Source organism: Chelonia mydas, chromosome 3 (assembly GCF_015237465.2).
Source record: "Chelonia mydas isolate rCheMyd1 chromosome 3, rCheMyd1.pri.v2, whole genome shotgun sequence".
NCBI classification, from domain to species: Eukaryota; Metazoa; Chordata; order Testudines; family Cheloniidae; genus Chelonia; species Chelonia mydas.
Window position 1 is genome coordinate 145,445,929 of NC_057851.1, and position 16,578 is coordinate 145,462,506.

The window sequence follows — 16,578 nt, forward strand, 5'->3', positions numbered from 1 at the left end:
ACTGAGACTGTGTACTACAGCTATTGAACTCAACATTCCCATTGGCTTCAGAGATTCACACTTTGATAACAGAATACTTGTATTTTGTGTTATATGCCAAAACGGGCCTTGCCATTAATTTGGAATTCTGCCCAACTCTGCCCGACTATCTCCATTCACAGAAGCAACATGTAACAGCACCAGATTCTATTTGTCAAAACTGGTCATTATTTTCAAGAAAACTCCAGACGAGAGATTAAGCACAAAAGATCACTTTATTCCTAAAATCACATCCATATCACCTTGTAGGGGTGCACTTCTAGTTTTCAACACTGTAAATATATATCTTTTTTTCTTGTTTAACATATATATTTTAAAGGAAACAAACTAAGAAATAAATACAAAGCATAACAGTTTCAACTTTACATTTGCTTTGAGCGTTGTCTGGTCTGGCATTCACTCTGAGGAGTTTTGCTCCTCTTTGAAACACTTAAAAAAAAAAAAAAGAAAGAAAGAAAGAAAAAAGAAAAAGAAATCCAGAGCTAGCTCTCCAAAATCCTCAGGTAATCAGCTTTTTCATCCTCTTTCAATACAAAACATTCTGGAGCATGCTTGGATTGTCTTATATCAGTTTTACAATTCTAAAATCCTTCATTACTAATACACATGCTTTCTGGGAGACAACGTACAAGGATGTAAATGTTCACAGAAAATTCCAGGTTACAAAATGTTTGTTTGGTAATGTACATGTCTACTGGTGAAGAGTTCCCAAAGCAGCAAGGAAATCAGTACTAAAGAAGTTTGCTGCTTTGATCGATGCGAAACTTACAAGACCAGACAATTCCCAAAGTTATTGATTGCATAACTGCAGGACAATCTGGGACTGGGGCTCTACATCAAATCTAATTAGTCAAAATGGTTAGCAATGCACATAAACTGCAGTATAAAATATGCCACCAAGGTCATCAAAGCATGCTGTGGATGGAATTATTCTTACATGATCGGCACAGCTCACCACAATTGCACAGCTCTTTCTCACAGCCAGGCATCAAGGACTGATACAGCAATTTTTATAAGGGTTTTACAGTTAAAGATGGGCTACAATAGTCAATTGCAGAAAATGTCATGTTCCTTCAAACACAGAGAGGAGATTGGATATGGCAAGTGTTTTGCTTTGCATGTTCCATTGTCAGAAGCGATGCCCCTTAAAGGTTCCACTTGGAATGAGGGACAAGTATGAGACTGAATGGGTGTGGCTCTGAGCTCATCCAGTAAGTACCTCTTTCTGGGGGGCAGTATTCCCAAAAATGAAATCACCGCGTGTTAGGCTGGTATAACTACATCTATATGGGCATCTTAAGAGCACCCAACAGCTCCATCACAGAGCAAGTATTTTAGCATCAGCGCATCTCTGTTCACAACAGGGTGTGAGGTAGTTTAGAACCAAGCTATGGAAGCCTATTCTCAAGAAACCTGGTAAAGGGGGAAAGATGGCAAAGGACGGTTAATACACAAAACCACCATTATATAGCACAACTGGCAGTCTCTGCTGGGGAGGAATGGGACCAGGGAGTCTGCTGCAGGTCAGGAATGAGGACCATTGACAGATGAGTGGAGAAATTCATAACAGGCCCCACATGCATTAAGCCTGGCCCTAACATTTCTTTCATGAGCTTTGAACCAAGGGCATTAAAATTTACTCCACAAAGAAAACCCAACTATTAAAAAAAATTATAATAATGAAGTCAATATAGGAGAGAGGAACCCAAAATATTACAAGAACCTCGTGTCTCAAGATTCTCAGAGTAAGTTAGTAGAAATTGGGTCCTAAATGAATAGATTAGCTGTATGGGATGTTTGAATCTAAAGATAATTATCTACTTTGTATTTGTTGCTCTGGCAAGACATGCTCAATGGATACTTTCTTTTGCCAGTGCAGCTGACTGAAAATATTCTCACAATACAATAAATGTATCAGTGTATTGTACTGGTGAATTCCAGGAGTGGAGAAATGATGGTAACAGTGCATGATGTAAACTACACAATCCCACACAAAGCCTGATCCTGCACCCCTTGAAGTCAATTGCAATCCCCTCATTGACTTCAGTGGTGAATGATCAGAGCCACAACGCATGCAGACTGTGAAAGCGGGTGCTTCCCTGGTGCCTGGATAGATTGGCTTAAACTTTGCACCTTAATAATTCTCAGCTTTCTACTACTTACAATGAAAGTTTGGATTCTAATGAATTGGGACTTATATACATTACTCAGGTATGGGGCAGAGAGGTGAACAGCTAAGTCCCTTTAGTTCATCATCATTCAGAAAAATATATGTTAGGTGCAGAAAGGAGAAAAAAAACAGGAGCAGTGAGTAGAGACAAAAAAAGAGGAGCTGGTAGGCCTGGGGCATCCCTGTTGAACCCTTCCCCTAGAAACTATTTCTGCATTGTTCCTTACAGTCTATTCTCCATGGCTTTATGTTCACTTTTTTTATAATCCTTTCCATAACAAAATCTAGATTATAAAATTCTTTAAATTAAAAGAAAAAAATATGAACGAGAGTCTAAGTAAAAATAAGACTCAAATGAATTTCAGGATTCTGGTGACATGGATTTATGAAACATCTACATATACTTTCTAAGTTATATGTATGCATATATGTGCATGTTTGCAACTACACGACAATCTCATCATCAGATGGCTCATTATGAGAGCACTCGCTAATATAAGATTGGTGTACTTCGACTCTTAACCATGTTAAACCCCATACTCTTGTTATATAATCTCTCTTCATATCATTTAAAATATTTACTTCCTAATGCCTGTAAATTGCATTTCATCTGTACAACAGTCCCAAATTAGGAAATGTTAATAAAGTCTTTGTTATAAAATGAGTACAAGTGGACAAACACAAATGTCAAAGCAGAATCTTATCAACCCTCTGTATCAGATTAAGAAGTTTTGGATTTCCCAGTCCTCCTACCAGCATTTAGCTTTAATCTGTTACTTGAAGCTCCCTTTGCACCCTAGGCTGCATCTCTGCCCACTTTTAATAATAATCCTATTTTTTCCAGGTCACATCTATATTTTCCTCTTGCACCACATAGTCCTGAAAGGTAGAAAGCAGAAAGAACCTGCTTCAGGTCCTTAGTAATGAAGCCATTTGTGATTCCTTTGAAAGTGTAGTTTCTGCATGTGTCAAATTCCTATGAGAAATTCCTGTGAAGAATTTAGCAGCTGAATTAAACAAAAAGCAATAAACATATGTAGAAGGTGCCAGACAACAGTTCTAGCGGCTGACTGTACTTCAAGGGAAGTACAATATCTAAATGTTTTCATAAAAGGAGAATATTAATTGAAGGGGAACTCTTTATACCATCTATCTATACACATAAAGGTATGTACATGCTAGGTATTTATCATAAATCACCTGCATCACACAGAGACTACAGGTATTTGTATAGTCTCAAAACATTACCAAGAAAAAGAACTACTGTATTTCCTTGTAGGTGTGTAAGTTTACTAGTGTTTGTTTAGAGAGACGCTTCAATAATTGTTATTGAGTCAGATTACATGGCGCACGGTCTCAAGGTGTAGGCACTGGTCTGAATAAGTACAATACAACCCTGCTTATCCAAAGGTTTCAGGAGACATTTGACACCTTCAGATAAACAGCATTTTGTTTGATAGGATATTTAAGTCAGTTCTGTATATGCCCCAGAACCCTCACACAAACATACTATAGAGTGTTGTTGATGTTTCTGCCAGCTTTCATGACTCACCAGACAGCACTGAAAATCCTGGGAAACAAGCTTACCTTCTGTTAACTGGGGTTTGATTCATTGGGATTGCACACAAATAATGCATGGGCTGAGGTGATCAATAAGGAAATAGTTCTAGTGAAAGTTCTGGGGATACATTGTTAGTTTTTATATTGCACCAACAATGCAGTCCCACAGCACTTCCATTGCCTCTACTACAGCTCAGGGCCTGTAGTAACAGTGGGGGGCTCCTGTTTACTCCCTATATGAGGATTTTAGTGGTTTACCTGATGCAGTCTGAACTGCAATTCCCAGCACATTTATGTAAGGGATACAGCTCAATGCTCTGAAAAAAGTTATACTTATCATTCTATTAGACTGGGGGTGAGGAGGTGGGCGAAGAGATAATTCTCTGATTTCGCTAATAATGACTTATGCCAGCAGGGTATTATTACTCTGAGTAAGGTTTGTTATTCAGTTACTGCCACCATTCATATATGTTACAGTAATAAAATGCATGAGTAACTAAACGTAAGTGATGTGTAACTCAACTTCCATCAGCTGTAAATTGTAGCCATCCTATGGGAAAATGGCAGGAATTTTCAGTTTCCCCCCATGAGAATCCCATATATCACAGTTGTCATCTTGGATTCCCTTTGTCTAAGATAAGCTACATGGCAATTTCAAAAGTTTAAACTGCTACTGAAGCATTTTAAATCTAAAACAAAGAACCCAATTTTGCCATAATATGTGGGCACAATTCCTACTCATATCAGTCAAAGCTTTCTAATGAGTGCTTGTGGATTTCCAACTGACACTCACAAAAATCACGTGTAGGAGAGCTGGCTAAAGTACAGCCTGCACACTTCCACAAACACCCTAATTTTTAATATGGACGTTCACTCCAGGGAGACAACAGGTCACAGCATACAAGGGAGCCAAGTGGGACCTGTAGTGTCTACGGACTGCATTATTGTCCTGAAGATGGATATATGCAATTTGCTCTATTTTATGTGTGTTACTTACAGCCAAATTACAAACATCCCTCAACTGGGAACAACATGAACACCCCGGGCTTGAATGTCCACTGTTTCACACCTTGTGTACATCACTTTTAAGTGACCATAAAAAGGGTGTAATATGCTACCAAATTACAATAGTAGCATTTTATACCCAGTTGCACAGGTGCAAGGCCTCATCTAGACCAGAGTACCTGATTCTGTTGTAACTCAAGTTCATCAATTTACCTATTAGCCTAAGTTCACTAACAAAACTTTAAATGCTTGTCTAGCTGCCCCAAGCTTTGGAATACACGGAGAGATCGGGACCAGAAATAAGCATTTGTATCTTAGAACACAGGTTTTTGGAGCATCTAGATTAACTTTTACAACTGTCTAGGCAAGGTGGGTGAGGTAATATCTTTTACTGGACCAGCTTCTGTGGTGAAAGAGACAAGCTTTTGAGCTACACAGAGCTCTTCTTCAGGTAGAGCTCTGTGTAGCTCAAAAACTTGCCTCTTTCACCAACAGAAGTTGGTCCACTAAAAGATATTACCTCACTCATCTTCTCTCTCTAATGTCCCAGGACTGCCATGGCTACACCAACACTGCACTTTACAATTCTATTAGTTAATTCAAATTAGCAGGCAATCAATTAACTTACAAGATCAAGACTGTAGCTTAAATAAATCATTAATAGATACACAATTGGGAGGCAGTGGGTAATCAGGCCCTAGACTTTGGAACCTGTAAATTAATATTTCTAAAATATGTCCTTGCACCATGGCAGCTAATTTGACTTTATGCATGCAGAAGATTGTTGTTTTTAACTGGCTTTGATGTTTCCTAATGGCTACAACCATCACTACTATAACTTCCTAAAAACGTATTCCAAACTCACCCCAATGGTATCTGAGCACCTTGCAAAACTTATATAAAGACAACAAATACTTCCTAAAAGGAAAATAATTACAAAATTCCCATTTGCCAGAAAAGTTCAAAAACTGAGTTAGTCTAGTCTCTGATTCCATATTTTATATTCTTGGGTGGGCATCGCATACATTTTGGTCCAACAGAACTAGTAGCTCTATCTAACAATGCAATAATAAACTCTAGTAACTTTACCTTCTAGTCTCTGCACTGACTCTGGCTATGCATAATATTGTTAAATGATCTGTAGATATTAAAACTTCATATTTTGTCAATTGAAGAAACCCTGAAAAATCGGTTTCATTTACCTACAGTATTGAATTACCAACATCATGACTAAGGCCCTACTTATATTGCAGACATTGGGGATTCTGCAATATAAGGTTTCCACTGCAATTTTGTCAGTTTGGCAGCTGACAGCAGGAGTCTACCCATGCGCGGGGCTGACAGCGGAACCCGTCCATCAGATGGGCGCTGACAGTGGGAGCCCTGGCCCTCAGCCCCGTGCACGGCTGACAGCAGGAGCCCCGTCCATCAGCCAGGTGGCTGACACTGGGAGCTTCCACTGTCAATCCCATGCACGGCTGACAGAGGGAGCGCATTTTCCAAGTTACTGCAAATAATATAGGCCCATTATTACTTTTCCGCAATTTCCCATGTCTTGTCCGCGACTCAACCGCAATTATATGACAATCATCCCACAATTCAAATAGCGCCTTAATCATGACCTTTCACCTTCTTCCTCTATCAGAAGAGCCTACCAACTTGTCAAAGCGGATACAATACAGAAAATTCTCTAATTTAATGTTATAATAATAAAAATACATTAAGGTGAAGATACATTAACTGCATTAGAATTTTCCACAGCACTAATAAGCACTGAACTCCAGTGGGAGTTGTAGTCAGGACAAACATGCAGAATTGATTTCTAAAGAAAGAGAAATAAATGGAGCTCCAGAGGAAGCAAACTGCACTGAAGCACCAAGTTTCCTCTACATGAAAAAGGCTAATTTCACCTCTGTGCTAAATGTCTCACATCAGCCTTGGATTCACTTGTTTTGTTATAGTTCAAACTGAACATGTTACTTTTGCAGAAGATAACGTAAAAATAAAAAGTACACACTGCAAATTCCTGGAAGAAAACAAATTTAATTTTCTTTGCTTTTTACCACATTGCTTCATTGTCAAAAGGAACTTCTTAAATGAAGGCTCATGAAATGGGAAACTGTGCCTCTGCATTATCAAATGTCCCTCCATGGAAAAATAAAAATACTTGCTTCTTTCAGTGGTACACTAGTTTCCTTTGCTAGAGAAAGACAAAATTATATTTTTGTTGCTTTTTAAATTAAAGAAAGTCTAAACTGATCTTTCAGGAGCTTGTTTGTAGGGTTGTTTGACAATGGTTTGGAAAACAGAGCCAAGCAATTTTTGCTCAATTCAAAAACTCATTTTCCCAGAGAAATCAGTTTTAAAATACGGCCTGCTCTTGCTGAAAATATAGTTTGGTTTGGTGCCAGACGTTTCTGGGAATAAAAGTGTTTTTAATGTATTTGGAAGAAAGAGACACTTAATTAAAAAAGGAAACTTTAAAGGTAACTCTGCTGAGCACCACATGAGCTTGATGCTAGTCTAAACTGAAGCTAGCATTGGGAGAAAACAGAGGAAATGAAAAAGAATAGGGAAAAACTGAGGGTGGAGTTTATCGTTTTTAATGTCAAAGTCAATTTAAGTGCTAAATAGAAACAATGTCTCTAGAGTGAGAATATAAACAAATGCTATTAGCATAGAGATCTAACAACAAAACTCTTATAGTCTGACAGGAGACAAGAGAACATCTGGTCAGTCCTGTTCTATCTCAGTCACAGATAAAATATACATGTATGCTACATAGTTCAGAGTACCTGTATATATCCCATCATCCTGAAGGGACACACTTTTTAATGGTACATCTAAGCAGCTCAACTATGCTTTTAGTTCTTTCCATCAAGAAACAAGCTAAAAACTCAGAGCAGGGTTGACAAAAATCATACATGAATACCAGAATTCAATTAAGCAGCAATCCCACAATGAAGAAAATCTATAAAAGAACTGGAAAAAGCTGAGACTTTATACCATTATACCATATACATTTATACCAAAATATAAATTAATCCTCCTGCCTCACCACTGGCACATTATATTGGAAGAGAATGTTCATGGCAGAAGAGCATACCAGGCAATAAATAGATTTTGTGGGTTTTTAAAGACTGAGCAAAAATGAGATGCTCAAAACATACAACTCCAAAACCACCAACATTACTCGTTATACAAGACTAAAAGATCCAAACCACAAAATGGAAAGTGGTGGGGTTATTTTGGCTTGCAAAGGTTTGAAAATTCTGTGCCAACACAGACACAATGACTCACTTCAGAGACAGGTTCAAAACACAAATAATTATCAGAGAGGGGACTAACAGGTGTGTGAAAGTGGCATGATGTGATGGGGAATCATAATGTTAAAAAATTCCTATTTGTTTGTGAGGAAGGATGAGGTAATTTATCTCAGCTGTGGCTGACATACTTTTTTTGGATATTTGAAGTTCTACAGATCCTGTTGCTCTGCACTTTGAGAATCTCTCACATGTACTCTGCTATAGGTTAATCTTTCAAATTCTTCATGTCCCAAAACTGGGGTGAATAGAGGCCTGGGTGGCTAGTAGATGTAATAAGAAATCTAGAATATATAGATATCTTTGATCTATGAAGCCTCAGAGGGCAAGATCAGAGAGAATGCCAGAAGGAGGGGTGTAGACTGATGGCTTCTAAAGAGTCTTTTTTTGGCTCAGCAGTATTCTACAAAATAATTGTCCATGTCTGGGAAGTATACATTCAAAACCCTGCACTTCGTCTGTGAGAGTCTAAACCCAGGGACAATTGGTACAGATCTATTTCATTCTCATGTTACAACACTCCCTACAATGGTGGCAATTAGAGCTAACAAAACTGGAAAATGATGTAATTTGTTTATTCACAGTCTGAGAATGGTGAAATTAGTTGTTAATTTATTTGTAGTCTCTTGCCAATGTCAACTCTGATGCTGAAGGATCAACCCAAGAAAGACAAGGCAGGCTCCATGCAACTCAGTAGGTCCAGCAAAGATTACAATTGTCAAGGGATTTTTGTTTGTTTCTTTTTAAATAAAAGTTTAGTCTAAAATTTTCTACCTCTGTACTTGAAGTTAATCAAAGAGCTCTGTACCCAATACTTAGTCTGAATTCCACTATGCTAAATAAATGTGGTAATCAGCAGCCAGTGCTAGCTGATGGCTCATGAGCAACATTCCACATGCAGAGCACCTCTACTAAGCACTATGAGGGGAAGCCATGACACCTAATAAAATGTATCACGTAATGTCCATGCATCTCCAGTAAGAACCATCTTGATTCAGGCAATGGGGGCAAACGGTTTGGGGAGGGAATACAGGAGCTAACATGAGAAAGACTGAAGATGGGTCTGGCGATAAGGAAAAAAAGATAAAATTGCCAAAGTTATTCAACTTTACAGGAAATATATCAGAAAGAGGAAACATTTCTTTTTTTCTCTGTCAAGTCTCTGCTGTTTTGTAGCCACCATGCTATCTGTTCCTTCATGCTTTCAGCCCACCTGGTATTCAGAAAGAAATTCTTTCAGGTTAAGCAGTGTGATAGATTGATATACAACTCATTATATCATTATGTTCAAGCAGAGGAAAATCATATTTGACTTGACTAACTCTGACTTGTCATCTTGTTTTGCTCTGGCAAAGGTGTATTAGACCAACAGAAAAAAAATTCCAGGTCGATAAACTTGAACAATAGATGCTCCAAAGATCATGTACTTCAGAAGAAATATCAATCTTTCCTAATTATTTTTGCCAATGACATCAATATTGTGTAAAACAGAACCTCTTCTTCCCACACGGGCAAGCCCAGTGAGATGTGGAGCTTTTGCTAAGTCACATGGACTGGAGATTAGAGGATCCAGGTGATCACAATGTGAAAATGCTCAAGATTAAGAAAAAAAGCAGATAATCTGATCAAGTTACAAAGGACAAGTAGGACAGTTAACACTGAGATGTAAATTACTAAAGCAAGAACCAATGAAGAGTCAGATCAAACCACAATAGTTACATTAATTTTTTTCCATGAAGATTATGAGAAAAGTGTATAAGCGGCTTTTTAAATCCCTAGCTGAACACTGTAGTCTATTATTTTCTTTAAAATATTTTTGACTGCAAATTCTCATTTTTGTATTGCTGAGTCTGATCAGCAGCATGCCAGTGGTCAGCTGTAATTCTGCTTTTCTAAACACAAACACCACATTTGACAAATTACAATAATTTTTGTAGAAATTTAAGTAAAACTTGAAGAATCATCTTTGAATTAAGCAGATAGTTATCTACTTGTCAAATTGGAAGCTTGACTAGGAATTTCCCACTTGGAACATAGATAAGAAATGACAATTTCGTAACTCAACAATTCAAGTAAAGTCAGAATTAAATACAGCATCCATGAATTGATTTGTTTTTATCATGAGGGTTTTTTCCTTGTCATACCAGGTGATATACATGCCTGTTACTTCCCTAATCTATTGTACTGTATGTAATACAGCTGAAAATAAGGGAAAAGTCGGACACCCAGTCAAAAGGATTTAGAAAACAGCTTATCATTTACAAAGGAATATGGATTAAGAATAATTTAAAAAAATAAAAACAATCTATTTTCCCTAGTGATGTCATAAAGATCATCATTCTGTTTCCTAATCGGTGCCTTCAGGTAACAAATACTTAATTTATATTCCTTCCAGTCTACGGTTCATATGCCATTTTTGTATTCCAATCTGGCTCTGCCTTTTATTTCCTTCCATTCTCCTTTCCTTGGTTAGATTAAAGAGGTAGGGTGTTAATGGGGGACTTGATATAGATTGAAGATCTATTTTATCCCCCCGGAGACCAGCCTGATTTGAACAAATTGAAGAGAGTGAAGCAGCCCCTTTGTGTCCTTGGAAAGCCTTTTCCTTTTCAGCATTTCCAGCTGCCAGGCATGGTCCCCTTTGTTCACTGAGAGAACAAGAAAAAAGGTGCCTGTACAAGAAGGTTGTGAATAATTTCGTATAGCATCATGGAGACTGCAAAAGCTCCTTTACACTCTCCTTTATGGTTGGTGAGCATGTGTACGTGAGGTGGATCCAGTGAGGGAGTGCAGAGAACTGGTGCTTGAGGCTCGAACTGGGCGAGAAACAAGCTGTTGTGTGCCAGTGCCCAGTTCTGCTGTTGCCACTTCCTCGTTACCCTCTTCCTTGTGGGCACTGTTTTGTGCTGGACACTCAAAATGCACACAGTGAAACACCTGGGGAAAAAAATGAAGAGATAAGCAAAACAATTAACAGTAGCGAAAGTGTGAACAGAACTAAACAACACCTTCAGTGAAGCATGCAGGCAACGTGCCAGTGCCAAAGGGCTGATCCAAGCTAGAATGTTTCATCGTGGGCTTAACAGCCTGTGTTCAGAACCCACAACTGTCAGGGTTGAAACAAATGCGAGTAACAGCCATGTAGGGGGAGAAGGCCTTAGCCGATAAGCCTTTATGTCTGGTAGCCTTTAGTTTGAGGTGCTGAGTCTGAATTCAGTCAGATAGATAGTTCTGAGGCATATGGGGAGATTTTGGTGATTTGGAAAAATCCTTTAGTTTGCAAAGCAGCATATCTATAACCTAAAAGCTATCAAATGACAATGAAAATGACTTAATTAAACTCCAGAAAGGCTGAACATCCCCATTATCTATGAATTAAAGTGACATTGTAATGCAGATGATGCTATCTCATGACTGCCCTCTACTGTATTCAGCAACACATCAGCAGATGCAATATTTTGCAGTACACAGAAATACAGGATTTGCCAGGTCCAAGGAGACCATTGCTTCATCAAATGCAGTATTCTGCTTCAAGTAGCAGCCAACAATTGATGTTTCAAGATGTGATCATTGTGCAAGCAGTACATAGGGGAACTCCTTCCAGACCCTGCAGGTGATTATCTTAGGCCCTAAAACAGGAGGATTTCCCTTTCAACATTTTTCACCATATTTCCTAGGTTAGTATAGCTGCTTATAGAACACCTGTTCATGTAGCTATTCAGTCCTTATAAATGCCACTAAACTGTTTGCTTCAATGATTTTTCCATGACAGTCAATTGCACAGGTTTACCACCAACTGTGTAGATAAATCTTTCCTTCTATTAATTTTAAATTTGCTGCCAATCAATTTCATTGAGTGTCCTTTTGTTCTTCTGTCATGGCACAAGCTGAAGAGGGATGCCTGCTTAGTTTTTACTAATCCATTCATTATTTTGTATGCTATCATGCTTCTTCTTATTCTCCTCTTAAAAAGTCCAAAACATTTAAATCTCATCTCATAGCCACATAAACTCACTGAAACCTCTTCGAATCTTAGCTGTCCTTTCCCAGGCCTTTTAAGTTCAGCAACATCCTTTTTGAGGTCAGATGACCAAAACCAAACAAAGCACACAAAGTGTAGATAGATCATTGATTTATACAAGACCAGTATAGTATTATCTATTATTTTCTACCCTGTCTTTAATACAATCTAGAATCCTATTAGTCTTTTTCACTGTGACTGCACATTGAGCAGACATCTTCATTGAACAGTCTACAGTAACCCCTAGATCTTTTTCCTGAGAGTTGCTAGCTAATTTAGAACCCAACAGCGTGTATGAAACCAAGAGAGCTTTATTCACAGTCATGTTCTCTGTAGCTCTCTTATTATAATTTCTTGTGTCTTTCTTGGTGCCAGAATTCTTGCAATTTTTTTTTGTCGTCTGCTCTGTTATTTTCTTTCCATTTCTAGGTGTGATATATATAATGTTAGCTTCTTTTGTAGAGTCAACTCATCTCTGCATTTGCAATTGCGTTGCTGTGCTGTCTTTCATTAAATAGATTCCTCAAAGACTGTGATTACTTGCTAAGCTTTAAAGTTTTGAAGGTAACAGCCACTGTCATTTTTCTAGCTTCCATTACAAGTATCAGGATTTAAGGAAATGGACTATAGCTGATCAATGCATCTTTATAGTACACTGCTTTCCTAGCAAGGTGGTGTGGTTAAAATGGGTAGGGCACAGGTCTGGAAATCGAGACACTCCATGCTCCCACAATGTCCTATGCAAATAGTGTTTCTCATCTAAAATTTCATTTTCTATTTATATAGTGATACATCTTTTTATACAGTAGCTATTACTAACCATTAGCTGATATCAATCTATAAAATCAGAAAAACTTGGCTCCTAAATTATACCTTTCATTGTTACCATTTCTTTTTCATACCAGGCTGTAATGTTCACCTCAGAAGCTGCCATATTGACACTACTGTGGACTCAAGAGGTGTTTTATTATTGTTTCACTTTAACATATATAGAACAACGCTGCTGAAGGGGAGGAGGATTCAGAAGAACAGTCCTGGATGTATCAATTCCACTCAGTATTTGATTTATATATGTAACCACAGATAAAGTAAAAACAAACAATGATGCATGTGCTTCTTTATAAAAGCAGGAACCAAGAACTCAGTATTATCCTCTAATCTGAGGATTTCTTGTGCTTCTCTTGGGAAATTTGATGAAGTTCTGGCATCCAAATAAGGAGAGCCAAACTCCCCTACATTTGTTTGAGGACAAGAGGCCTCTTCCAGCAGACATGGCACTGGTCTATCAGGGACATCATCCAAAACTTTCAATCACAATAAACCAATGACAAAAAGACCTGAGGAGAACAAATGTTCTTTTTTCTTATTTATAAAAAAATAGAAAGACTGATAAGTACAAGGAAAAAAGCCAATGAAAACTTTTTGTACTGAAATATACAAAAAAACAATATTTCATCTGAAATTTATGGCTTTCAATTCTGTCAACAAATGGAAAAAACATAGGAATGGACAGAAGAGTTTATAATAATTAAATAAAAACATTTACAAAATGGTTCAATGTCACCTACCAACTACAAAAAACACTCAACCATCCACTGCCATCCTGAGAAAAGTGTGGAAAAAACACAGATTATGCTCTAAAAGTCATAAAATCCAGGCTCTGACAGACCAAGTAGGGAAGTACATCCTAGAGTTGAGGACTCCTCATTGAGAACAGGCTGTCAGCAGCCCATTTTGTTTAAAATTACACTGTTTCAATCAAGAAATCTACTATTTACGGGCAAATAAATCTGGTCATCTGAAAAAGAATGATACACAAGCGGCATGTGCCCAGATTAATTTCAAAGCATGTGCCCAGATTAATTTCCTATGTAACTGAGATAAAAAATTGTGAAGGAATAAAATGAAAGGAGCAGAATAATTTATGGCTTGAATATAAATATGATAAAGGCAGGAAGTGAATGGTAAGAATTTTCCAAAGAGCATATGATCTGATTGATTAAAAGGATGAGGAAGTCATGTAACAAATCAAAACAGATTTGTGAAAAGAACAGAACAGTAACAACGAGATACTGCTGTGTATCAATAATCTAAACAAACTGGGACACATTAAACAGGGGGAATAAACTGAGTAACACATTTATAGACACTATGATAACAGCAGCTTAGGTGTGGCATGTTATGTAAAGGAAGGAAGTAGGGACTTAATTCTCTCTGTGAAGTCAATGGGCGTTTGGCCATCAGACTTCAAAGGGAAAAGAACACAACCCTTTAAGAAGAGCAGTCATTGACTTCTGCGTAATAAAAGGACATGATAAAAACAGAATAACAAATTTTGGAAGACTGTGGGAAAAGGCAGGTGAAATCGGATCAAATAAAAAAAAGGAAAGACCACAGGAGAAATGGGAAGTTTTCAAAAATATATTAATGTATGCCTGCCATCTAGTGATAAGCACAGTAAGAGTAGAAGAAAAATGCTAACATGAATGAACATGGTGGTATAAAATAAAATCAAGACTAAAGGAAGAGAGACAAAGTCGGTGAGATATATGATGTCAAATTCAAAAGAGGATTACAAAGTGAAATTAGGGGAGAGAGGAAAAATGGAGGTAGAGAATACAAGAAACTTTTAATAAGAAGTTAAGATAAATGAATGGAAGAGCAATTCTAAGTACATCAGGAACAAAAGGTCAGTGAAGAAGGTATTAGGGCCTCCAAGAGATAGCATTAGGGGAATTTGACAGAAGTAGTAAATTCTGCTAAAAATTTAATGAATTAATTGCCTTATTGTGCACAAAAGATGAGAACCAGAAGTAGACACACGTTTCCCAGACGAAGCAGATACAATGCTGAAGGAAATCAGGATCATGCTAAATAGGTAATTAAAACAAAATCTAACGTCCAAAGAGTAAAAAAAAAAACAAAAAAACTTTACAGTCACATGCTTATAAAGACCAAAGCTCCAAAGGAAATGGCAAATATTCATGTTCTTCAGACATATCTCAAATCTTTTGGAAACAGGGAAGGTAGTGGCAGATTGGAGAGAAGCTTGTGTAATACCTATAATTAAGCAAGAATCAGATTCTTTATCTTTTAAGACACCTTACTCAAAACATACAGGTGGCAGCCTGGCTTGTACCAGGCTGCAATTCAAATTAGAGTATTCTTGAGCTCATAAGAAGTTGCATATCTTTGTATTTGTGCAACATTTTTTTACTTAATGCTTACTAATACATAGCATTTTACATTTTTAAAAACATTTTATAAGCACTAACTAGGTAATAATCCTTACACTCTTACCTCACAGGTATGTAAGTATTATTCACCCACTTTACAGATGAGGAAAACAGGAAGGAAGAGAGTAACTTGCCCAAAGCCACACAACATGGAAAGGGTAAAGCTAGGATTAGAACACATGGAATGAACTCCCAGCCCCACTGAAATCAATGGCAGTTTTACCACTGACTTCCATGGGGCCAGAGTTTCATCTACCAGCTCTCAGCTCCTGTCAGGAACAAGGAATCCCAGCCTGCTCACCTGGTAGGTTAACTCTCAGGCAGTCTAACCAGTGCAGCTGGGCCATAACAGAGCTGCCTGATTGGCCAAACCACCCAATTGCCTGAGGATATCAGCAGACATGCTCTTAAGACCCACAGCAGCAGCAAGGCACTAGCTGCTCAATGCATCCACTCACGGCTGTGATTGCTCCTTAGCCTGGTTGTTCCCATGTTCTAAACTCAGATCCGGCCCTGCTCCTGCCATGGACTCAGCCTTGCCTCACTCCAGGTAATCTGGCTCTGACCCTCAACTCCAATTCCTGGCCTGACTCCTGCTCCAACCACTAGATCTGACTCTTGCTGCAACAACCAGCCTTTACTGCCTATTTCCCAGTCCCTAACTGTTTGATCAGTCCACCAAGAGGAACCCATCAGAGGAAAAGGGGTTCAGTTCTCTCTGGCTTAGATCCCACCATGACAAATGTTTTCCCGTCACAGATAGTGGGTGCAGTGTAGGACCTGCAGGCTCAGACTGCTGCCCTGCAGGTGTAGAATGTGGTCTTGCAAGCACAAGCTGCACAACTTGCAGCTCTGTCCCCTGCTCCCCATGAACCAAAGATTCCACTGCCAGATAAATTCAACAGTGACTGTAGCAAATTCTGTGGATTTCTGAATCTGTGCTGGCTTCTATTTCTGTTGCAATGAAGAGCACTGACCAAGCCAAAGTAGAATTTATCATCCGCTTGCTGACTGAGGAGGCCCTAGCCTGGGCTTCCCCTGCTCATGGAAAAATCTAGCCCTCTCTTGGGTCAGTTTGAAAACTTTGTGCAAGCCATGGTGGTAATCTTTGATGACCCAAATCACATATGCACAGCAGAGACTGCGCTTCAAGCATTGCGTCAGGGGGGCTGATTGGTTGCCAAGTTTGCCACAAATTTTCAGGGCCTGGTAGCAGACACTGAA

General features: G+C 38.4%; 1 protein-coding gene across 4 annotated transcripts in view; it reads right to left on the bottom strand.

Annotated features, from left to right (window-relative positions):
• Positions 1 to 235: 235 nt before the first annotated feature.
• Positions 236 to 16,578, bottom strand: part of BTBD9 (BTB domain containing 9) — a 298,672-nt gene continuing 282,329 nt past the window's right edge. For all 4 annotated transcript variants that reach the window (XM_037895534.2, XM_007071677.4, XM_043543500.1 and 1 more), the window contains one exon: positions 236 to 11,034. In XM_037895534.2, the coding sequence (XP_037751462.1) occupies positions 10,840 to 11,034 (195 nt within the window). In that variant the 3' untranslated portion in view covers positions 236 to 10,839. The remainder of the gene's footprint in view (positions 11,035 to 16,578) is intronic.